General features: G+C 61.3%; 1 protein-coding gene across 3 annotated transcripts; it reads left to right on the plus strand.

Moving 5' to 3' along the window:
- The first annotated feature begins 77 nt into the window (after positions 1–77).
- On the plus strand, positions 78–23,684 carry TMEM201 (transmembrane protein 201). 3 transcript variants are annotated; one of them, XM_025285854.3, is made up of 11 exons: positions 78–320; positions 6,850–6,994; positions 7,337–7,531; positions 8,679–8,855; positions 10,048–10,400; positions 10,828–11,031; positions 16,523–16,761; positions 18,791–18,862; positions 19,476–19,775; positions 20,529–20,663; positions 21,738–23,684. In XM_025285854.3, the coding sequence occupies exons 1-11, from the start codon at positions 208–210 to the stop codon at positions 21,833–21,835; spliced, it is 2,031 nt and encodes a 676-aa protein (XP_025141639.3). In that variant the 5' UTR covers positions 78–207; the 3' UTR covers positions 21,836–23,684. The 3 variants fall into 3 exon arrangements, with proteins under 3 accessions (XP_025141639.3, XP_025141640.3, XP_044798900.2); XM_025285855.3 differs by having other exon boundaries at positions 6,874–6,994; XM_044942965.2 differs by lacking the exon at positions 18,791–18,862.
- Positions 23,685–24,174: the final 490 nt, after the last annotated feature.

Below are 24,174 nucleotides of genomic sequence, written 5' to 3' on the forward strand. Positions count from 1 at the left end.
GCCGGCGCCCCGCCCACCAGGCTCGCCCCGCGCTCCGATTGGCTGCGCGGCGGGAGCGCGCCGAGTCAGGAGGCGGGCCCGCGCCGGCTACAAAGCGACGAAGGTCACGGCGCGAGGAGGCGCGCGCCGCCGCTCCGAGTCCTACCCGCGGCCCTCGGCCCTGCTGCCGCCGCCGCCTGCCACCGCCCACCGCTCGCACCGGGAACCATGGAGGGAGTGAGCGCGCTGCTGGCCCGCTGCCCCACGGCCGGCCTGGCCGGCGGCCTGGGGGTTACAGCGTGCGCCGCCGCCGGCGTGCTGCTCTACCGGATCGCGCGGAGGTGAGTGCGCGCGGCCCACGCAGCCGGCGAGTATCGCGCCCCCGCCCTCCGCCCGCGGCCGCCCCGACCCGCACCGGCTCCCGGGCCGCCCGGCGCCTTCTTGTCCGTCAGCCTCGAGGCCGCGGCGTGGCGGTGGGGCCCGGCCCGCGAGCCCCAGCGTCGAGACCCGTCGTGCACGCCCCGCCCCCGGAAAGAAAACCGGGCTGGGGCTCCTCTGTCGGAAAGCGGCGGAGCGGGTTGGGGGAGCCCAGGAATGTGGGGCGCGTGGGGGGTACGAACTTCCTCCCCCGCGGAGACCCGTGCAGACCAAGCCGCAGGATCTGCAGGGCCCCCAAACCCTGCGGGAGAGACGAGCGGGTGTCGAGCCGCGCTCTCTTCCGCCCGGAGCCCTGATCCCTGGTCCTCAGGAGCACGTTGCGGTAGGTTGAGTACTGGCCGGCGGTTCCTGAGGCGGCCCAAGCTGCCTCGGGCGTTGTTGTAATCTCACATAAGCCCATTTCAGTCACAGCCGTGCTCTGTCTAGAGAAGCGGAGGGACAAAAGAGCTGCAAAAATTGTTATCAATTAGACGAGTCAGGATGTGAACTGAAGCATCCCGACCGTGGAGCCTGCGTCCCTAACCTCTGGACTCTGCAGCCTCCAAGAGCAGGAAAGCCTGACATGACATACTTTAGGGGTGTTTAAATACTGCGCTGGGCTTCTGCTGGGTGGGTTCAGTGGCGGCCCCCTGCCCTGGCCCAGGTTCACAGACCTTGCTGACCCCTATGCAGAGCTGGCCTATCATGGGCTTCCGTGGTCAGGGATAAAAGCTTACTGGCCCTCTTATTTCAGGAGGACCTCAGGGGCATCTCCACTGTCTCCCCACTTGATCCACCTTTGCAGGGAACAGGAAAAAAGGTGGGGTTGTGAGAACATTCTGGAGAACATTCTGGGTGGGTGGGTTTGTAGCTTCAGCAGCAGATGTTGGAAGCTCAGCTCTTAGGTGGGAGAAGCAAAGGAACTTGCCCACAGCCAGTCAACAGCAGGCGGGGGAGCTGGGACTTGAACCTGGAGGGCTTGTCTGTTCTTCCTTAGCCACCACTGTGTACCGCTTCTTACCCAAGGGGAAAAGACGTGAGAGCGACTGAGTCACAGTCTTCCCGGGGGAAGAAGGGGTGGGAGGGACATCAGCTGTGTCTGCAGGATGAGCCAGAATGGCAGGCTGCGGAGGGGGTGGCCCCACGGGACCCTTGACAGCCCACAATTCAACACCTCCAGGCTTTTGCCCAGTTTTTGGAAACTGGAGGGGCTCACAGGATCAGCTGGTTCACATCAGTCATTTTATACACAAAGGTACTGAGGTGCAGAGGTGCCCACCACTTGCTCAGATTCCCAGAGCAATGTTGACGGCAGAGGTGTGTCCAGAGCCCGGTTTGCCTCCCAGGAAATGCAATGAAGAGTGTCAGCCCAGAAATCACAGCCTGGGCCAGGCACTGCCACCAGGCTTTGTGGCCCCCACCCATATTGTGTGGCTGGATTTGAGCTGGATGTGCCCACTGTGCCTCTCTCTTGTGCTGCAGCTGTTCCCGGGGGTGGGGGTCGGGGGGAGCCTGTCTGCCCTCCTGGGCTGCCCGCCACAGCCTTCCCTTTCCTGGAGGCAAGAGCCTGAGACCTGCGTGCAGTGTCCTGCGAGCTTTCTGAGGGGAGCCACGAGGGTACCACTGACACACCTGAGTCGTGATGTGGCCCTGGTACCCATCGGCCGAGAGGACAGCCCTTTCCCGGGAGGTTCTGAGATGCTCCTTGAGTGCTGGCTTTTATCTGGGGTCATAAATTGGCCACTGTCATGATTCAGAAGCAAGACCAGCCCCCAGACTGAGCCCTTCTCCCTCCTGGAGGAGATCGGTGACAGTGAGGAACGGCTTTGGCCATAGTGTGGGTTTTAAATGACCCTAGAGAGGGCATGTGAGGAGAGTTGTTTTTGGAAATGGACTTGGCCGGGTGGGTGTTTGCAGGCTCAGCAGAGAGGGACAGGGACGGAGGACTGGCCATGGAGCAGGGGCAGGAGCCTGCTTTTCTGAAGTGTTGTGGTCCCCAGAGCCTCGGGCAGGGCCAGCCTGGCTTCCTGCCCATGGAGTCCTCTTGCCTGGACTGCCTGTGACCTGGGGGGCAGTGCGTGCTGCTGGTGGCCCCATTCAGCAAATGAGAAAACAGAGGCCGAGGAGATCGGGCTTCCTGCCCAGCAACACCACGACCCTTCAGCTCCTAACCAAGCCTCGTGCCCTGGGTCCTCACTGAGCACCTTGGCTGCCGCTCTGCACCCAGGAGGCCAGGTGGAAGCCCAGATTATACTTCGCCGGGCTTGCTCGCCCTGGACCCAGGCAGTCTCAGTGGCTTCTGTGCCCACTTCACCCAGACTCTCACCCCCAGACTGCTGCTGGGCATCGTGTTCATCTTCTGCCAGCACAGCCTGCTCATGGCTGCTGGAGCCCCCAGACGTGGTTATTGGATTGTCCACTGTCTGGTGTTTGGAGACGAGAGGGCGCAGCCTCCTGGGTAAAGGAGTGGAGCCTCGGCCACACTCCTGCACACCTCTCACCACGCTGTCCTGCAGCCATGCAGTCTGGCTCCCTGCACACACACTGGGTGGTCCCCACCCCCTTGCCTGGCAGTCCCAGCCGTTTGAAGGCCATCTGCCCATTGGCCCTGCTGGCCGGCAGGCCTGTCCTTGAGGGTGACGGCTGACGCTCTGCCCGTTGGCTCTCTGCTGTGGCATCTGTCGCAGCTGCCCTGTGCAGTCGTCGTTCTGTCCTTGCGTCCGGGTCAGGAGTGGGGAGCCTCGTGCATCTCTGCCTCCTTTCTAGCCTAGCCTGTGCCTCTCCAGCCGGGCCATGCTGAGGAGCCAGGGCCATCCACCGAGAGCAGACCCGGGCCTTCTGTCTGATGTTGGCTGGACCGCTGTGGACCGAAGTGTGCTTTGCCTAGAGGCTGGAGTGGGCGGCCCGGAGGCCTGTTGGTGCTGGTGCCTCTGCTCTGCAGGAGCCCCTTGGATTCTCGCAGGTGGATTGCATAATACTCAGGGCACAGAGTAGCAAGCAAGGCAGTGCTTGGGGTCCCTCAGGGACCCCTCACCTGGGAGGCTGACCTCTCGAGCCCTGAGGAAACCAGCCTGACTGTCAGAGACCATCATCCAGACCTGCTGGACCAGCACACAGGTCACAGGCTTTGTGCCTGGTCCCCCTTGGGGGACTTCGCAGAGCCTGGTGTGGTGGAGACTGCTTGACACATCGGCCTCCCCCAGACTCTGAGCGCTGCTACCCCCGCCCCCAACCCTTAAGAGGGACTGAGCCCACACAGTGTCTCCTCTGTGTCACATTGCGCTGGGCTCACAGCTGATGCCCACCCCCGGCAGGGGCCAGGACCAAGGGGCATGGAGCTGCAGCCCTCAGAGTGGTGGGCTGGAACTGCCCCCCTGCCCCCACCTGACCTCTTAGGATGTGGCAGGATGTCAGGGCACGAGCTTTGCTATGACTAAGCATGCACGTTTGGGGCTCACAAGGCAATACCATCATTAGGGCCTGTGTTCATCTTTTTCCCGTTGTGTGTTTGGGGCTGTGGAGGGATGGTTCCAGAACACACAGCTGCCCCCTGGTTCCTCCCGTGGGGCCCATCCTGCCCTTGGCTGTCTCAGGCCTCCCCTGACCCAAGCAGAGCCCAGGAGCTCAGCACGCAGGCAGCAGGGGCTGGGTAATTACCTTCCAGAGCCTCCAAGCCAACCGCCCATCCTCTGGAGCCTGGTCTTCTACTGGACGTGGCCTGGCCTCGACCCATCTAAGTCTCTCCTGCCTGTGTCACGGGGTCACTCTCTCTTGGCCCCTCTGATCTTGTCTACCACAAGGGGTTTGACCAGAGCTTCGCTGGGAACAGAGGTAGTTGGCGCGGGAGAGAAGTAGGTCAAGGGGTTAGGAGGGGCACAGGGTGGGGGCGTTAGCCTGAGCAGGAGCAGGACGGGGCTGAGCTGGCTCCCACGTCAGGCCCGGTAGAGGCGGGTGCAGTGCCACAGGCCAGGGCCGCCTAGCCACTGTGGAGACTATGAGCTGCAAGGTCAGCCATCAAGTGCAGCCCGCGAGTATGAGTCACATGCGCCCACCTGTCTGGCATGTGAAGCTCTGGGCAGGCGGGAGCATCGCTGATCCTTGGAGAACTGACATCCACACCTGGCATCGCTGGTCCGTCTGCTGCTCACAGGCCTTAGCGTGCTCCCAGAGGAGCTGTGGGGGATGACACCCTACCAGGTGGAACCCATCTGGTCGGGGTGGCGGGCAGCTGCTCTGTCTGTGAGAGAAGACCCTCACCCCCGCAACCCTGGGCAGGGATTACCAAGCCAGAGCTGTTGGCTCAGCATGTGCGTGCTAAGTCGCTTCAGTCATGTCTGACTCTTTGTGACTCTAGGGACTGTGGCCCACCAGGCTCCTCTGTCCATGGGATTCTCCAGGCAAGAATACTGGAGTGGTTATCATGCCCCACCCCAGGTCCCTCGTCCGACCCAGGGATGGAACCCGTCTCTGACGTCTCCTGCGTTGGCTGGCAGGTTCTTTACCACTAGCGCCACCTGGGCTGGCCCAGGCCTAATCCCCCCTCCCCTCCCGGCCACCCCTTTCCAGTCCGGGCTCACTTCCCCACCAACGAAGCTGGTGATTGAGGGTGAAAACAATGACTTCCTGGGTGGGAGGGGCTTTGTGCCTGGCCCCCGAAGCCCAAGCCTCAGTTCCTGATCGCCCACCACGGGTGCCCACCACTGGACATCTTTATTCACTTCCTGTTTGTCTTTACTCATGGGCTGCCAGCCCTTCTGCTGGCTTCTCTCCAGTGGCAGGTGTGGTATGGTGGGCATCTGGGGTGGAGGGGCAAAGGGGCCCATCGTGAGGCCAGCAGGACCCAGGGGAGCAGGGGAGAGGTGTTTGGGCCTGCCTCACCGCCCCTGTGGACACGCCTGCCCTCGTGCACTATTACAGAGAAGCCTGTAAAGCGGTTACAGATTAACAGAGAGAAAGCCAAGTGCTTAATTGCCCAAGTGCGGCTTCTCGGCAGAGAGGGTTCCCACACCACTAGGCGCCTCCTTCCACTGCTCTTGGCCTGAAGGCCAGTGAGGCTGTCAGAATGCCTCCGCTGACCACCTGCCCAGCCCAGCGCTTCCTCAGTTCTCTCACTTGATCCCTCAGCACCCTTTTCGGAGCAGGGATGGTTGCTATCCGCATCAGCCAGATAAAATGATTTTCCCTGAAGGCCACACCATGACCACGGGGCCAGGCTGCCCAGCACTGCTGTTTCTGAGCCTTGCCCTCCAGCTCGATGATGCTGGGGCAAGCCAGGGTGCCCGCTTTGGACCCTGGGACCCTTCCCTGCAGGGTCTGGTTCCATGTCCTCTGGGCTTGCTTCTCTCCTCCCCTGCCATCCCCATGTAAACTGCTGTTTATTGGGCAGTCAGCCAGGTTCTGGAAGCACTTCCCACACTTGTCTTGTCCACAGATGATAGGTAATAAGACTGAGGCTTGGAGAACTCTTGTGATCTGCCCATGGTCCATGGACAGGCAAGGCCAGGAGGCAGCTCAGTGTCAGAAGCAGGAGTTCTCTTTCCAGGGGGCCAGGCCCCCGGACAACCCCAGAGTCAGCACCCTGTGTTACAAAGCACCTTTACATGTTTTGTGTCTTTGGGCCCTGATAACACGCAAATGCCAAGGCTGAGAGAGGAGGGATTGGCAGAGCTGGGACTCTGGCTCCCAGAAGCTTGGGGCTGTGCCATCCTCTGGACAACAGGGGTGTCCACGTGTGATATGACTGCCCATCCCAGCAGAGGCCCAGACGGCAACCCCACAGCTGGATGTGGACTCTAGGGGCAAGCAGGGAGACAGGAGTGGCAAGGCCAGGACCCCAGGCTTGAGCTGCCACCTGTTATCATGGATTTCTGGGACTGGAGGGGTTTGCCTGGCAGTTGCCATGTCCTTACCTCCCACACCCCCTGACACACACCCGCCGAACAGCCAGGGAGATGGATGGAGGGGACTCGAGCACAGATCCCTCAGTGTCTGGGCCGGGATTATCCTGCACACCCACCTGTCACCACGCGTGTGGCTGGCGAGGGCCACTGTGGCCAGCCTGTCCTGTCCCCAAGCCAGGGAGGGCTGGCCCCGGGCTGAGCAGCTGTCTTCAGTCCCCACCCTTGATCTCCTTGGCCCTGACTCTCCTGGGGCTTCTGTGAGCACCGAGGCCCCTTCCATCTGGAAATTCCCCAGGGAGCACCGTTTCCTCAGCCTGGGAATGGGCCCAGGTCTGTGGGCCTTGCAGGAAGGGAGGAAGGGAGGTCCTGGAGCCAAGTCCCTGTCAGCCCGTAGCCTGGCTGGCCCCGGGTTCCTAGTGCGTCTCCAGCTGACCCCAGGGTCAAGGAGGCTTGGCCTGGTTGGCTGAGGATAAGCCCAGGTCCTGTGGACGGGTTCATGGAGTCCCCCGCCCTGCTTGCCGCCCACCCTCCCTGGTCTCTCATCCTCCCGCAGACTCCACTCTGTCCTCGTCCGCAGGATGAAGCCAACACACACCGTCGTTAACTGTTGGTTCTGCAACCAGGACACGGTGGTGCCCTACGGGAACCGCAACTGCTGGGACTGCCCCCACTGCGAGCAGTACAACGGCTTCCAGGAGGTACGCCCCCGCCCACCCCGGCCACCATCCAGGGCCGCCTCTGAGGACCAGCGCACAGGCTCAGGGAGCCAGGGTGACATGGGCAGTCATGGCAGTGACATGGGCGGGTTTATGTTCAGACCCAGGTCTTTTCAGACTCTGCATCTCGCCTGAGTTGGGGTTCCCTGTGAAGTTCCTTGGGAAGAACAGCTTCCGTGTTGCATGTAAAGAGAGGGAGTGTTAGCGATCCACCTTGGGGAAGTATCTGCATGTGGGACCTCTGTCCGGCGCCCGGCCTGAGCGGGGTCAGGAGGCTCCTGCCTGTGGGGAGGCCTCCCCCTGACTCAGGTCCTCCTCCCTCAGAATGGCGACTACAACAAGCCGATCCCCGCACAGTACCTGGAGCACCTGAACCACGTGGTGAGCGGCTCACCCGGGCCCCGCGCCCCCGCCCAGCCCCTGCAGTGGGTGAGCAGCCAGGTGCTGCTGTGCCGGAGGTGCAGCCACCACCAGACCGCCAAGGTCAAGCAGCTGGCCGCCTTCTCACCACGTGACGAGGTGAGTGGGGGGGCTGGGGATGCTGGAGGCAGTAGAGCCGCTGAGGGGCGCCCCCTCCTCACCCAGAACCCCGTGCTGGCCTGCATTCCGGATGTGTGATCTCAGCCACGCGCTTCTCACACTTCTGTCTCGTGGTCACTGCTGTGGGGGCCCCAAGCCTGGGAGCACCTGCCAGTCCAGAGGGATTTGTCCCTGGGCGAGTGGAGGCAGGGTCCTTGGGCTCCAGCTTGGGGCCCTGTTGGGTCCATCCTGTCCGTGTCCCTCTGAGTCCGTCTAGCCCACCACCTGGCGGGCAGTTGGCTCTGGAGTGGGCGAGGCTCCTGGCTCGTGGAGGGCGAGGGGAGGTGGGTGCTGCCCAGAGGCTGGATGTCAGCCCTTTGCCTCCTGGGTCCACGTGGAGGCCAGAAGCCTTGTCATCTAGCCCATCTCTCCTCGCCCAGTCGGGGGTTCCGTGACCTCAAGAGACAATGCTTGCTGAAGCTCAGAGACCCTGACTTTCCCCAAGGCCCAGTCTGGGAGGGAGGTGGGGAGGGAGGAAAATAGAGGTGAGCTGGGGCTGGGTGGAGAGAGCTGGGAAGGCTGCCAAGAGGAGGGCAGGCACGTGTGACGGGCAGTCAGGGTAGGTTTCTGGCACCTTCACTCCTAGCAAGAGACAAGCCAGGACCCTCCTGCCCCTGCAGACTGAAATGTCTGGCTCCCCTGCAAACAGGGAAGCATGTGCTGCATCTCCTGGGGAAGGAAGGGTGGGCCTCACGTTGCCTGGGCTGTTCCTGAAGTGCAGAGGCCCTTCAGTTCCTGCCGAGGCCCTGACCTGGCCAGGGGCTTTCTCGTGTTTCCTGGACCGCTGGCTTCAGTGAGGAGGCAGGTCTACCTCCAGGTGGCCCATCTGTTCAAGCCCAGGTGGCGTCCGGAGTCCTGGAGCAGGGCCTGAGCAAGGGCCACATGCCAGGCTCTGGCCTCGAGGTGTGTCCTTGGCAGCCACAGAACTAGCTGGAACGTCCCCTGGGGGCCCTGCTGTGTCCAGGGCTGTGGGTGGCCCCTCTTCCTAGGCCATTGGTCCTGTCGAGCCCCCGAGGAAGCAGGTACAGAACAGGAATGACTTGCACATGGTCACCCCTGGGACCCTGAGCCTGTGCCCCCTCCGCAGGGCAGGTACGACGAGGAGATCGAGGTGTACCGGCACCACCTGGAGCAGATGTATAAGCTGTGCCGGCCGTGCCAGGCGGCCGTGGAGCACTACATCAAGCACCAGAACCGCCAGCTCCGCGCCCTGCTGCTCAGCCACCAGTTCAAGCGCCGGGAGGCCGACCAGACCCACACACAGGTGCGAGGGGCATCCCAGCCCCCAAGTCTGTGCAGGAGACCCCTTCCCAGAGGGCGGGCCGGTGACCGGGGGCAGCTCTTCAGAGCCAGGCCCTTCCTCTGGGGCAGCCACCTTCCTGTGGGGCCGCCTCCCAACCTGTGCCCCAAGCCAGAGTGGAGCAGGGGTGGGGGAGGGGGTCCCAAGGAGAACTTCGTGTGCATGGCCAGGGTTTCTGGGCTGCCCTCCAGAGCCTGGGCACCTCCCAGCACCTCTGGGGATTCCTGCAGCACCTTTGTAGTGGGTGCTCTCCGAGGTACCCTGGAAACCAGGCAGGAAGGTTGAGTCTCTGTGAGAGGGCCTAGTGTGCGGCGTCCCCAGGGTTTGAACCTTGGACCAGCTGGCTAAAACCATTGTTAATTTTTGTCACTGTGCTCAGATGCTGGAGTGTCCTGCCATAGAAAAATGTGATATAGGAGCAGGTGGATTTAGAAGTAAAAACCATCCTCCCCAAAGAAATTCTCCCCCCGCCCTGGGTCCCCAGAGGTACCTAGCTGGTGGTGGCCGTCTGGCCAACCAGCTGGTGTGAGATTTCCAGTCTGCAGCCAGGCCCCTGACCACTGGCCCGCATGCCTGTTTGCACAGAGAGCTGTGCTGACCCTTGCTTTCCCCCGCTCCACTGTCTTTCAGACTGAACAACTTATTGTTTTTTCTTTCTTTTTAACTTTGTATTTTGTGTTGGAGCATGGCCAATTAACAACATTGTGATAGTTTCAGAGGGACAGCTATGGGCCTAAGTTAACAAAGTTAGTAACCGGTACTTTCTAACGTTGACCAGAGTTGTGTGTACGTTCATTAAAATTCTAGTTAAAACCGCACAGTAGGAGTTTCTTACGATAACTTGAAAATGATTGGAAAATGTGTTTGGAAAAAAGGTCGCCATCAGATCAGAGGATCACTGTAGAGAATGTGGCAGCACAGCCCCCCCGCCCACAGTAGCTCACAGTGGGGTGAAGGCCCAGGAATGAGACACCAGGGGTGCACCAGAAACGAAGCCAAGAGTGCGTGAGAATTTAGGGCACCTCTGATCACCGGGAGCTGGTGGTTCTTCTGTGAGTGCTGGGGGCCCCTGGCCAGACCCCCATGCACAGAGTGGGCACCCGGGGGGCTGTCGGTGGCTGTGGCCCTGTCACTGACCTGCCTCTCCCTCCCTCAGAGCTTCTGCGCGTCTGCGGTGAAGGCCCCAGCGCAGGTCATCGTGCTCCGGGCCCTCGCCTTCCTGGCCTGTGCCTTCCTGCTGACCACAGCGCTTTACGGCACCAGCAACCCCTTTGCCCCGGGAGCCCCGCTGCCCCCGACCCTGCCACCTGGTAGCAATGGCTCGGCCCCACCAGACAACGGAACAGCCACCGGGGCTGAGGGCTGGCGGCAGCTGCTGGGCCTGCTGCCCGAGCATGCGGCCGAGAAGCTGCGCGAGGCCTGGGCCTTCGGGCAGAGCCACCAGATGGGCGTCGTGGCGCTGGGCCTGCTCACCTGCCTGCTGGCCATGCTGCTGGCCGGCCGCATCAGGTGCGTGCGGGGCAGGGACGCAGTGGGAGGCAGCTCAGCGGAGGCAGGGGCCCTGGGGCCACACTGCGTCCTCTCCCCACCCCAGGCTCCTCACCGCAGTCGGGCAGTGGTGACCTAGCTCACGGGTGTAGTGCTTGCCTGTGCAGATGCAGACCCTGTACCGAACGGCGTCCCCTTCCTCTCACCGCAGCTCTGAGGGAGGTTTCCTTGCCCCGTTGTACAGAGTAGGACACTGAGGCTCAGAAACACTGACTCAGAGCCATGGGGTGAGGAAGTGTTGGAAGTGGCATTGAGAGCCCCGTGCTCTGCTCGGGCCCTCGATGGTCTCCTCTGAGCAGGGCCAGGGTGAATGGAGGAGGCAGGAGGTAGGGGGCCTGGAGGGGCCTCACCCACCTCTCTGGGCCCTCACTCCCACTCTTCCCCACAGGCTCCGGAGGATCGACGCCTTCTCCACCAGCCTATGGGCCCTGCTGCTGGGGCTGCACCTGGCTGAGCAGTACCTGCAGGCCGCCTCACCCAGCTGGCTGGACACGCTCAAGTTCAGCACCACGTCCCTGTGCTGCCTGGTGGGCTTCACGGCAGCCGTGGCCACGAGGAAGGCGACGGGCCCACGGAGGTTCCGGCCCCGAAGGTCAGAGAAGCAGCAGTGACTGCGGGGGGAGGACAGACGGACCAACAGGCCCCGGGCTTTGCCCGCAGCCCGGACAGGGCACCTCTGTCTTGCTTCTTTCTTACCTGCCTCACTCCCGCCCCCACCCCCCAGGTGAGGGTCCTGGCCCAGCCCCTCCACCTCCCCTAGGAGTCAGGCCCCCCCATTCCTTTCTGGCTCCACCAAGCCACCCTCCACCCAGCACCCCCAAGTGCTTTCTAGCTGGTCACCACTGCCGCCACCTTTCTGGCCAAAGACCCCACCACCACTGCTCTGAGACCGGAACAGGGCAGCACCCATACTGCCTGCCTCTGCTCCGTGGCTTCCACTGGCAGCTCAGGCACCCCCACACTGGCCGTGGCCCCTTTCCTGGCACTGACACCATCGGAAGAGGGGTATGGGCCTGTTTTCTGCTTCTTCTCTCACCTTGCCCCGTCACTGAGCCCCCAACATGGGCTGGCGACGGTGGCTGCAGGCTGGGCCCTCGCCGTGTGGCCTGACCACTCGGGCTGCTGGGTGTGGGCAGGTGCTGCTGAGTCAGGGCCAAGCAGAGCCCCCTACCTTGTCCCACTCTCGTTTCTCTGGTCTGTCCTTTTGGTCCTACCTGCTGTCAGTCAGCCCCCGAGGAGCTCATGAAACCATGAGGAGGCAGGGCTAACCCCAGGGTTCCCTGCTCTGAGAGCCCGTTATCCCTCAGCCTCCTTCCCCAGGGATGGAGAATGCAGTTCTTAGACCCAGACTGGCCTTGACCATGAGTTTGTGGGGCGAGGCCCATGTGGAGGTGGAGGGTAGAGAATCATGCTTCTCCTGTGATCAGCAGGTTTCCCCTAACAGCCAGCCTGTGGTGGGAGATCGCCCAGGAGGGTGGGGGGAGGGGTCTACATGCTCTTTACTTCCCTATCTTTTGGGCACCGCTGTGAGCCAGACAGCGTAACTGGGGCACACACACTCTGCCCACTCTCCTGGGAAGCCCCTGGCTCTGCCCTGAAAAGGCAGGACCCCAACCCTTACAGCCCAACCCTCCACTCGCTCCCTGCAGGGCTGGGGTTCAGGCTTCCCAGGCCAAGGTGACTCTGATTGGCAGGTAACGGGGCCCTGCCCCTTTCCCTCCATGCCAGGATGTCCCCAGTTTCATCCCATAAACCCCACCTCCATTATTAGGCCCAGAAAAAGTTCCAACTGCCCGAAGTTCGGAGAAGGCAATGGCACCCCCACTCCAGTACTCTTGCCTGGAAAATCCCATGGACAGAGGAGCCTGATAGGTGGCAGTCCACGGGGTTGCACAGAGTCAGACACGACTGAGCGACTTCACTTTCACTTTTCACTTTCACGCATTGGAGAAGGAAATGGCAACCCACTCCAGTGTTCTTGCCTGGAGAATCCCAGGGACGGGGAAGCCTGGTGGGCTGCTGTCTATGGGGTCGCACAGAGTTGGACATGACTCAAGTGACTTAGCAGCAGCAGCCCGAAGTTAGCACTGAGTAAGGGGCTCAAGGGACACGCAGGCCCATGACACCAGGTCCTTGTCCCTTGTCCCCCTTTGGCTTATCACCACTTTCCTTCTGGCCTCTGGAGCTCCTTGGGGAGGCTCCTGCTTTCCGCCTTCCCGTGGGGCAGCTGCAGCGTCCACAGGGCCTCGGCCTCACTCTCCCTGGGCCAGGCCCCGCCACCCCCTCCTGTGCGCCATCTGTACAGTGAGAGCTGGAACCCTCCAGGGCCCTGAGGTGCTGGCGTAGGAGTGGACATGCTCTGGAGGCTGTTCTCAGCCTGGGGGCTGCCTCCCAGGACTGTGGCAGGGGGTAGAGCAAGGCTGCACACCCCTGCAGGGCCTCGTGTCCTAGTCATTGCAGTGAGCACGAACCCGCTCCAGGTATGCACCTGGGGACCTGCACGAGCCAGTCACATGTGTGAGGGTGACACTCAGGGCTGTCACCTGACTGAGCCTACGGGGTGAGTGAAGAGTGCCCAGCTCAGGCCCGACCCCCACCATCCTTCTGTTCTCGGGGTCCTGAGAAGCCAGCCCACCCCCCCACCTGTGTATTGGGTGGCGCTGCGTCGCGATACATGGGCAGAGAGCTGGGTGAGTCAGGAGCTGGGCCCAGCTTGCTCTGGGTGGAGGGTGAGGTGGAAGAGCACTGACAAGGTGGAAGAGTGGGGTGGCCGGCCTGTCCCTTGCCTCTGTGAGCCAGCCTCCCGGAGAAGGGCGGCGGGAGCCCCGCGGGGACTGGTGTCTATTGGCTGTGTGTCCCCTGGTCTCTGGAATCCCCTGTTCTCAAGGAAACTGGCAGCATGGTGCTAATTACCGCTTTTCTTGGCATTGAGTAGAAGCAGGACATCTGTGTGTACGCGTGTATTTAAGTTAAATTATTTATAATAACCGTAACCAGCTCTCACGCTGGCCAGGAGCCTGCTGAGCAGACATCTCTCCTGCCCTCTAGCGGGCGGGGACGGAAAGACACCCTCGTGTCGCGAGATGGACCTCATCGAAGGAAGGCTTCCTGGCATTTTTAGAGTTTGTGTGATTTTTTAAACCACGCATCTGTCCCTTCAAATTCCATTACGTGGAGCATATTTCAGCACCTTCTGACATTACTGGCGACAGCTGAGGAAGTGCGGGCACCACTGGGACCATGGCTTATTCCCTGGGAGTATGTTGGCCTCTTCTCCTCTCCACTGGGGACCACCACCAGACCCTCCAGAGTGGGGGATGGGGGCGTGGGACCGTCTTCTCCCCCAACCCCAGGCCAAGTAGGCTCCCCCATAATGCTTGCCCGGAGCCCCTGGGAGAGGCTGCTGTTCCTCTGCCTGCGACCGTCGCCCAGTGTCCCGTCCTTTCTGTTGTGTAGACGTGGATGACTGTCTAGTGACCCTGTAATTGCTGTAACCACAACTCCCGGCCTTAGATGTAGTGTGTTTGATGCTGTATTTTCAATAAATGCCTCCGGGGCCCTGCTCTGACCGGGGGGCGTCAGGCACCACGTCTTTTCTGTTTTTTCTTTCTCGTTCCTTCAGAGGCTTCTTTGCCAGGGGCGGGGGCTTCGAGGGATGGGAGCGCCCGCCAGAGTCAAGTTTGGGAGCTGGCGCCACGGGCCCCGAGCAGCTCAGGGCCCACCGTCCTTGGGTGGCGCGTTTATTTCCTTGTCTCCCTAAGCTGCTCCTTAAATGTCGTCCTCTCTCTCCTCCCACTCCCGGCCTGGGCCAGGATGGGGTTGGAGAACAAGAGGCCCCCCTCAGTGTCAGACGGCGTGCAGTGCAGCCAGCGGCCCGCCCCTTCCCCAGAGCCCCTCCATCACGGCGGGCACACAGGCTTGGGTTCCAGGGCCGGATGCCTCTCTGAGATATAGTTTGAGGGCACAGGTGGTCTCTGGGGTGGGGGGTGGGGGTTGTTAAGAGGAAGCGTCGGTCTGTGTGCCAGGCCCGGGAGCCTGGTGGAGGTGGGGCTCCTTTGACAGAGGCTCCCAGGGTCTGTCTTCTGTGGAGCCAGGACAAAGGCTCATGCCTGACATTTCACACGATCTGCTAGTTGAGTGATGCCACCACGTGTCCCAACAAGAGGGTCAGACTGAAGAACCGTTTCCCCCCCCAACCCCCCAGTGCCACCTTGTCCACTCGCATCAGAGACTGGGAGAGCACCTGTACCAGGTGGGCAGCCCCAGGTGTTAGCAGGACCTGCAAGGGAGGAGCTGGTCAGACCCAGCCGGCCACCTCTAAGACCCATGGCCCAACTGGGCTTTAGCTTGCCAATTACTTGGGGTGTACTTCGGCCAGCGCCTGGCCTGGCCCAGCCCATGGGCTGCCCAGTGGGGTAGCACAGGAAGCCCAGGGCAGGCAGACATGCTGCCGCCCCCTGGAAAGGCTCAGGCGTGTATGTGTGCATGTGTGTGTGTGTGTGTGTGTGTCGTCGTCTCTCCCCCACCCGCCTCCACTCCCCACTGTGGCCCACACACCCTGCCCTCAGGCTGCTGCTGCACACAACAACCAGGGGTCCTGGGGTAGGTGCAGGGAACGGGGCTTTGTGTGACTGGAGCAAGTTAGCCAAGGGTCCCAGCGCACCCACACTGCCCCTCGGTGCCGAGCATCCCCCCCCGACCTCCGACCACTCCCCGAGGTCATCGCTGTCCTGCTGCATGGCATCACAGTTCTAAAATGACAGCACCAACCTGTGTCTTGTGTGTTAGAGTCAGAACCTTCCCCAGGCATTTTGGGGGAAAGGAGGTAGGGGTCACCCTAGGCAGAACGGGTCCTTGGGTGGAATGTAGGCACGTCTAGCCTGGGGCCAGCCAGCCAGGTGCCCAGAGTCGTCTATAGATTTGCTTGATAGTTTCCACACCTTGATTTCCCCATGTCCCCCAAACACTGGGCCCGCCTTTGGTTCCGAAGTCCAGGTGGCCTCCTGGCACTTAGAAAGGCAATAAAAAGGTCACGTGATTCTCCAGGCGGGCATCAGCTGACCCACCCTCTTAGAAGTTACTTAAAATGAGGGGAAGGGGTGAAAACCAGGGAGATCAGTAGACTGAAGCTTGGCCAGCGGTACCCCAGGTATGCAGCTGGGGTGGGCGCCTTAGCCAGCCCCCAGCTCTGCTGCAGGGCCTGAGCCAACCTGCCCGTCCGTCGGCACATTGTCCTTGGGCTCAGTTGTGCCCTGGGACTGAGGTAAGGCTGGACCTCTGCAGCTCGGTCCAGACGGCAGACTAATCCCTTATTAACTGCCTCTGCCCCCTCCCCCTCTGTAATCAGTTGCCTTAATCAGAAGCATGGTTGACATTCTGGCTTGGGGCCACTGGGTCCTGTGGTGTGATCTGTACCGCGCTCAAGTTAAAGAGACACTGTCACCTTCCGTCTGCGGACAGCCTCGCGATCGCTCACAGCTCTTTCTAAGTTGGAGTCTGGCTGGCGTCCTGCCAGAGCCTCTTCCTGGAGATCCCCAAGCCTGGCTGCCTCCCCCTCTGCTCTGCCAGGGGCTTTAGCGGAGTGTCCGGTGTCTGAGACTAGAAAGCAGCAGCGATGGGACTCCCGGGGTCAGGCCCAGGGGAGCAGGGGCTCCCCGAGCTCGGCCACTGAGAGGAGGCTCTGGGCACCAAGCAGGAAGTGGCCCAGTTGAGCGCCCGGTGCAGGACTGGGCGTTTCTGCTTCGAGGTGAAGGGTTGGCGTGAGGTTGGCGAGGGCGACAGTGTCACTTTAATACCGAGACTCGTAGTAGACCTAGTTTGCTGTGAGGCTGAAGGGGATCGAGGGGGCATGCAGGGAGGGGTGGGTCACGCCAGCACCTCCCAGCCACCTGCTCCTAATGGCGTGAATGTGGTTGGACCGCTTTTCTGCTGCAACTAACACACGCCTCCTCTGGGACCCCAACTCGGGCCCCACCTTGCACCGTGGGGGAGGGGAGGGGGCCCACCGAGGTGGAGGCCCTGCTACAGAGGCCCCCGGGGCTGACCTGCTCCTCTCTCCCATGCCCCCCCGGACTCTCTCATAGGTGCTTCCCAGGAGACTCCGTCGGCCTCTTCCCCACCAGCCCCAGCCTGGCCGTCCCCTGCCCGAGCCTGAGCATCACGGGCCCCTCGCCATCTTTGTTCGTCCCCACCCCGCCCGGCTTCCTGCCGATCGCCAACCACCAGCTGTTCCGGTCCCCCCGCCGGGCCTCGCCCTCCTCGCTGCCTGGCCGCCTCAGCCGGGCCCTCTCGCTGGGAACCATCCCCTCTCTGACACGAGCAGGTAAGTGGCACTAAAAGGCATCGGCGGGCAGTGCGGGGCTCGAGGCACCTAGCTGAGCTTCAGGTGGGGGTGGGGGTCCTGCTGTGGAGTTGGCGGAACTGGGTTCAAACCCTGGTGTGTCTACTCAGTAACTGCCTGAGCCGAGGGGCTTAACCATTCTGAGCCTCGGTTTCCCACAAAAAACAAATGAGGCCAGTCGTGGAGCCCGCCCTGTGTGAGGGCTAAGCCCGGCGATGGCTTAATGCGCGTGCGCGTCACGGTTCTCACTGGTTTTATCCCTGCTGCTCTGTGACCCTGTGGATCGTGTGCTCTGTCATGTCTGACTCTTTTGTGACCCCGTAGACTGTAACCTGCCAGATTCCTCTGTCCATGGAATTTTTCAGACAGGAATACTGGACTGGGTTGCCACTTCCTCCTCCCCGGGATCTTCCCCATCCAGGAATAGAACCCAGGGTCTCCTGCATCTCCTGCAATTTTCAGGCAAATTCTTTACCACTGAGCCACCTGGGAAGCCCCTGAGACCCTGGGGGCTGGAAAATTTGCCCCCAGCCTCTGTGGTCCAGGGCCCAGGGATTTGGTTCAAGCCTGTCGTGTTCATGGAGCCCTGGTGGGCCCAGCATCTGGTCCCCACCACAGGAAGCTTTGTCTCATCCCTCCCCTTCCCCAGCAGGATCTTTCCAGGGGCCCTGCCGGGTCTTCTTCAATGACCCTCCTCACTTGGGGAGGCTGCCTGGTGTCCACAGGGTTTGCTTTATCCTCTGGGGGATGGCCTGGGGGGGCAGGGCGGTGCAGCAGGATCTGGCCTCCAAGAATGTGGGCAGCATCTTGGTTAAGCTGGGCTTTCTGACATGTACTATCTCTCTGAAACCCCTCAGCAGTTCCCCTGTGCTGAGGCTCCCCCTGCCCAGCCCGACATCCCCTGGGCCCGTTCTCCCCATAACTTGCCCAGCAGCTGTGGCCGCCAAGACCTGGGGTTGAGCTCAGGCGTCTTCTCGCCCTGTGTGCAGTCCAGCGGCCTCCTAGGTAGCGGGTGGGTCACACTGCAGGAGGGACAGCTCGCTGGACACACCGTGAGCCGAGCGGTGGGTAGTGCTTGAGGCCTGCAGGGTGGGATTGACGGGGGTCAGACTGAGCCCTGAGTAGTACCGAGATCTGGACTCCAGGCATTTCCATGTCACCTGACGTGAGCCATATTGCTGGGAGAAGGGCCTCGTCTGGTAATGGTTATTCAGCAGAGACCCCTAAGCAGGTGAGTCACAGCTCAGGCCCTGCTCAGACCTGGGGCTGATGGATGGGGCCCTGGGGGCCCTCTGTGAACAGCCCCGGGAGCTGGGACAGAGGGGAGCGGAGTGGACAGGAAGGCCCTGGACTTGGGAACCTGGGGACCCAGCAGCTGGGCCCATCCGCAGAACGGTGTTCTCTGCAGAGCCTCCAGGGTCGGGGCAGGGACCCAAGCTCTGGAGCCTGTGGCGGACGGCACGGGTCTGGCCCCTGCTTGCTGTGTCCACAGGCAGTCTCCTTGCTGCCCTGGGAGGCCTGAGGTGAGGGCTCAGGAGGCCGCCTGCCCCAAGGGCCCAGGGTGGTGCTATGGGACACAGGTTGGTCTCAGAATGACGTGTGAGGGCTGGGACCCAGTCGCCATCACTGGGCCAGCCCTTGGCTCAGGTGTCAGGCGGCCCTGGCGGTCCAGGATCCGTCTTGCCCAGCTCTACCTGCCTCTGCAGCTCTTGCTGCAGGCCTCACCCCGGCTCCCTGCAGCTCACGCTGGGTGGGAAGGCCCCTCCCCTGCACCCACCGACAGGTTAGCAGAGGAGGCGGGACTCAAGGTGGCTGGAGAAAAGAAGGGCACAGGGCAGGCGCCAGACCTGGCCTCCCGTGTGGCCTGCATGGGTTCCAGTTTCCTTATTTGTGAAGCGGGGACCTGCCCTTGAGGACACAGGATGTGGGGTGACGCAGAGCAGCCATGCCTCGGGGAGGGGTTGGAGACGGGCCATCTCCCCAGGGACCTGTGTTGCCTTCCTGTCTCCAGACTCAGGGTACCTGTTCAGCGGGAGCCGCCCTCCATCTCAGGTGTCCCGACCCGGGGAGGTCTCAGTTTCAGGTAAGAAGGACCGAGCGCCAAGGGGAGTGATGGGAAGCTGGCTCAGGCAGGCAGCGTGTGAGCTGGGGTTTCCAGAGCGTGTGTGCAGGGTGGGACGGCAGACAGGCCCTTGGAGGGGATTCTGTTCAAATCCCAGCCCCCAGCCTCCCAGCCGTGCAGCCCTGGGCGAGTGCCTGACACCCCGTGCCTCGTTTTTCTCTTCTGTGAAATGGGCACCAGAGTTTCTAGGACTAGCTGCGGTGCCGTCGTCCTTACAGCGGTGACACGTGGAGGTAGCTCTTGGAAATGAGCAGGGCCCAGGTTAGCTGAGCCCGGGTCTCCAGGGTTTCTTTCTCCCCATGCCTTGTTCTCAGCTGAGGGAGGTAGCAGAGACTTTGGACAGATATTGGAGAGGGGCAGAGGGGGCATCGCTGAGGCTCCGCGATCCTCTTCCCCTCCCCAGGTGCCTCCTCCCACAGTTCCCAGCAGGGGCCCCTGTGCCCAGCAGTCTAGGCCCAGCCTTGGCCTTTCTCCCTCGGTCGGTAGATGAGAAAGCAACAAATCAGAATAGGCACTCCTGTAAGCAGAGCGAGCACTCACAATGTTGTCGTCTCTGCCTTCCTCCCACCTCCAGATTACTTCTCTCTGCTGTCGGGCAGCTGCCCCTCCTCCCCGGTCCCCTCCCCAGCGCCCTCCGTGGCCGGCTCGGTGGCCTCCAGCGCCGGCTCCCTGCGCCACCGCCGGCCCCTCATCAGCCCGGCCCGGCTCAACCTGAAGGGGCAGAAGCTGCTGCTGTTCCCGTCGCCCCCTGGGGACGCCCCACACACCCCCAGCAGCTCTGACGAACACTCGCCCCACAACGGCAGCCTCTACACTGTCGAGTCGCCCCCGGCCCCACAGAAGCAGCCAGCATGGGACACAAAGCACACGGCGGGTACGGCCCTCTGACCTCGCCCTGGAGGTGGGAGAGCCCTGCGGGCCATGGGAGGCCTCCAGTCAGTGTGCAGTGGTGGGGACACCATCAAGAGGTCGCTCGGGGCCTGTCCTGGCTCTTACCTGACTGTGGCCGCTCTCCCAAGTCCAGGCACCCTCCAGCCTGGCTTCTGGTGACCTTGAACCCTTCAGGACCTTGCCCCTAGTTGGCTGCTTTTATTTCCTTCTTTTGCAATTGACTTGGAGGATCCTCTGTTCTGTGCATCGGGCTGCAGATGTTTTTTATTTTGTTCAAATGCTGTTTTTCTACAAAGCGTTCTAGAACGTTTTAACTTAGGCCTCAACATTTAACATCTAGATGTTTCCCACGAACCTGTGGATTTCCTGTATCTCTCATGATATCAGAAGATCTGGCCATACCGGGCTGGACAGGTAGAAGGGCAGGCTGAGGTCCCTCGCCTCAGCCTCTGCCCCTCCGCAGCCCTGCTTGTGGCATCGTCTTCCACACCTAGTGGCGTTTCAGTTTGCAGCTCCTGACCCAAAGCTGCCTCCCTTCCCAGCAGCTACGCAGACAGGACCTGAGTGAGGAACTGGCCACCCACTGTCCAGGGCAGGCCAAGCGAGTTGGGACCAGCAAGGCTGGATGGCCAGCGGCCGCATTCATGGACCATCCTGGGATTGGAGGAGGAGCTGCCCACATCTGTCCCTGGGGGTGCTCCCCCAGCTCCCACTGAAACGCCCCTTCTCCCTGCAGACACGAAGTCAGTGCCAGAAGGGGGCAGCAGCTGCAGCAGCCGCTCCATCAAGAAAGAGGACGACTCATCCCAGTCCTCCTGTGTGGTGGACACTACCACCCGAGGGTGCGCCGAGGAGCCCACCAGCTGGCGAGGTCTGCGCCCTGTGGAATGTGCGGGAAGAGGGCAGGGCCGTGGGTCTGCAGCCACTGTCCCCTCCTGTCTGTCAGAGAACAGCCCCTCAAGGGCCCTCGGGTGGCAGAGGGTGGTTTGATGCCCCCGCACCTGCTGGGCCCCCTGAGGCTCAGCAGACAGCATCCCACGGCCAGGTTACGAGGGTCTGCGCCTGCACTGTCCCAGGAGCCTCTGGCCTCAGGTGACTGCTTAAGTCTAACAGTTATGGTGTAATCAGAATAAGAATCTGGCTGCCTAGCTGTACCAGCCACATAGGTGTCCCAAGGCACCATACGTGTGGCCTGCGCTGCTCAGGAGGACAGCGGGTACAGAACACTGTCACCATTCCATAAACTTCCCCAGGGGGGTGTGGGCCTGGGCACGCTGGCGGCCAGTGCAGAGGCTGCAGGCCGTGCTGGGCAGCAGTTTGCCTGGGTTCAAATCCAGGCTTCTCAGCTTGTGAGCTGGGGGTGGGCTGTGAGACTGAATTGGGGTTCTGGGTAAAGCCCAGTGGTCAGGTCCTGACACTTCCCTGGGGCATGTGGAAACCGTGTGTATTGAGCAAGGATTTTCCTGAAACAATCATTTTGGGCTGACCGGAAATGGGGGCCGCCCCCAGATCTGGAACATGACCCAGCAGCATCAACTTAGGGTGGGGGGCCCAGTCAGCAGCTTATTACCTTGAGGCCTGGGCAGGGGCCTCCTCCTGTCCTGACTGTAAAGCTGGTGTCCCCATGGCAAGGTACAGGTGTTACTGCCCTAGCCAGGTACCTGCCTGGTGCAGAGTCAGGAAGGGAGGTACCTTCAAGGAGTCAGGACTTGGGAATTCCCCAGAAGTCCAGTGGTTAGGACTCTGCGCTCTCACTACCAAGGGCCAGGTTCCTGGTCAGGGAAGATCCCATAAGCTGCAGGGTGCAAAAAAAAAAAAAAAAAGAGTGAAGACTTAGAATTCTGACAGCAGGTTCCTGGGGTCTTTTCAGATAGGAAGGCTTCTAGGGGGCGGGGCCTCAACGCCGCAGCGCTCAGCTCACTGGTCTCGGTTTTTCTCTTGGAAGGTCGTTTTGGCCCCTCCGTGATCCGGGGCCTCCTGGCCGTGAGCTTGACCGCCAATGCCCTCTTCACCTCGGCCTACCTGTACCAGAGCCTGCGCTGACCCGTGGTCCGCAGCCTCCTGGCACCCGGAGAACCTCGGAGGGTGCGCCCAGGTGCATGCCGCTGCCACCACTGCCGGCCTTGGCCCTCCAGAGGGCCCGCCGCCTCCGCCTCTTCTCCAGGGCCCTTGACCTTGCCTCCGGAGGGAGCCCTGTTCCCCACCGCCTTCTCCCCACCTGACAGACTCCAGGGCTGGGCGTGGTCTCGGGGGCGCACTCCTCCTAGGCTGGTATCAGTTGTGCGTTTGGTGCTGACACTCTGATCCCCAAGCCGGAGATCCTGGAGGGGCTGCGTGACTCTGGGGTCCCCTCCCTACCGTCCAGCCCTGCCTGGCAGGAATGCCACTACTACTGTGAGGGGAGCAGGAGCTGGGCTGCCCCCCGACCCCGCATCCCCAGGCTGTGATCACCTCTTTGTACTGTACTCCTTGACCCGGTCAAGTGGAAGGTAAAGCCCCCGTGGACACCCCCATGAGGACCGGCGGCATCTGCCTATGTCCTGCGCCATGCTGTGGGCTGGGCCTGCCCTCTGGCTCTCCCAGGTGGGCAGTGAGTTTCCTGCCCAGGCTCCTCAGAGTTCCTGGGTCTCTGGGGCCCAGCGGGACTAGTGTAAGCACCCCCGCAAGCTCCCTTCTCCCTGCTGTGCCCCCATTTTATTACCTCTGGTGACCTTCCCACGCAGCAGCCCGGCCACCCTGAGAACACTACCCAGGGCCACCCCGTCTCTAGGCCCCTCCCTCATGCACTGCCCTCAGGGGCTTTGCTGGGCCCCTCTGCCCGCAGGTCTCTGAGGACCCTGGACCCCTGCCCCCATCCTACCGTGAACTCGGCTCCTCTGGGCGTCCTGCGGCCACAGTGGGCTCAGTGTGACCTCTGTCTCCAGGCCACCGTGGCTGGCCTGCTTCCTACCCCGAACCCCTCAGTCCTGCCACTGCCCTTCCAACTGATACTGCAGGTTTGTGCCCCACACAGCCCCCCGACCTTCGGTTGGAGTCCCATCCTGCCCTCGAAAGTCAGGCACAGGGACCCTCACTGTGCCGTGAGGAATGAGAAGACTGCGGGAGTCGGCATCCCCACGCCGCTGCCCCCAGCTCTGGATGCAGGTGTGGGGCGGCGTGCGTGCGTGCACACTCCTACGTGTGTCTGCACGTTTGTGCCACTCTGTGAACTCTGAGTCTCCTTAGGGGGAGGGTTGTGAGAGCAGGGGAAGGGTCTTCACTCTGTCATTCAGGGATAAAGTTTAATTTTATTTTTCTACACATTTTTGCCAGGTCAGGCGTTCCGCTCCTAAGCAGGATGCCCCCAATTCTCCCTGCCAGGGAGGTTTAGTTTTTTTAAGCTTCGGGTGCTTTTTTAGTATTTTTTTTTTTTACCATGTGGGGAAGGATTGCTCTGACTTCCCCCACTCCTGAGAGCTACTGTTTCCTGCCCTGCCCCCCACCCCGGAACACGGGGAATTGGGGGGCCAGGGGCCATGTTAGGTCCCTGACTCCAACTGCCAGAGATGGTTCCAACTCGGAGGTGATGCCTCTTGGCCCCCATCTGTACAGTGGGCATGTGTGTCGAGTTTTTTAATTTTACTTTTTGCCTAACCAAGCCAAACTCCATTCCCGAATGCCCTTCTTCTTTGGCTCTGAGGAAGCTCCAACTGAGTGCCCAGCCCTCTTCTTTCACCCTGGCCAGCCAGGCCCCTCCTGTCCAGGGCCTGTGGTCCCAGCGCCCCCAGGGGCAAGGGGGAGGCTGGGCCAGGAGGGGGCTGACTTATGTTTTCTTTCAAATAAAAACACAACCTTATTTTTCTTTACAAAAGCAGAAAAGGAAACCAAAAAAGATACCAACCTTTGAACTACACCTCAGTCTGTCTTGTCTTCATTTGCTTTGCTCAGGCGCCAGACAGGGTTGTGTGTATGTGTTGGGGGAGGGTGGGTGGAGGCATATTCACTCTATACAGAGCCCAGGGTGAGTGGCCCAGAGCTCCTGGTGTTGAGTGGTGGGTACCAATGGCTGTGTTCCCAGAAGACCTGATGGATTTGAACAGGACATCAGCAGAGACATACCTTGCTGACAAAGGTCCATCTAGTCAAAGCTATGGTCTTTCCAATAGTCATGTATGGATGTGAGAATTGGACTATTAAGAAGGCTGAGCACCAAACAATTGATGCTTTTGAACTGTGGTTGGAAAGAGAAGACTCTTTGAGAGTCCCTTGGACTGCAAGAAGATCAAACCAGTCAATCCTAAAGGAAATCAACCCTGAACATTTATTGGAAGGACTGAAGCTGAAGCTTCAATTGTTTGGCAATCTGATGCTAAGAGCTGACTCTAGAAAAGACCCTGATGCTG

Source organism: Bubalus bubalis, chromosome 5 (assembly GCF_019923935.1).
Source record: "Bubalus bubalis isolate 160015118507 breed Murrah chromosome 5, NDDB_SH_1, whole genome shotgun sequence".
Classification (NCBI taxonomy): domain Eukaryota; kingdom Metazoa; phylum Chordata; class Mammalia; order Artiodactyla; family Bovidae; genus Bubalus; species Bubalus bubalis.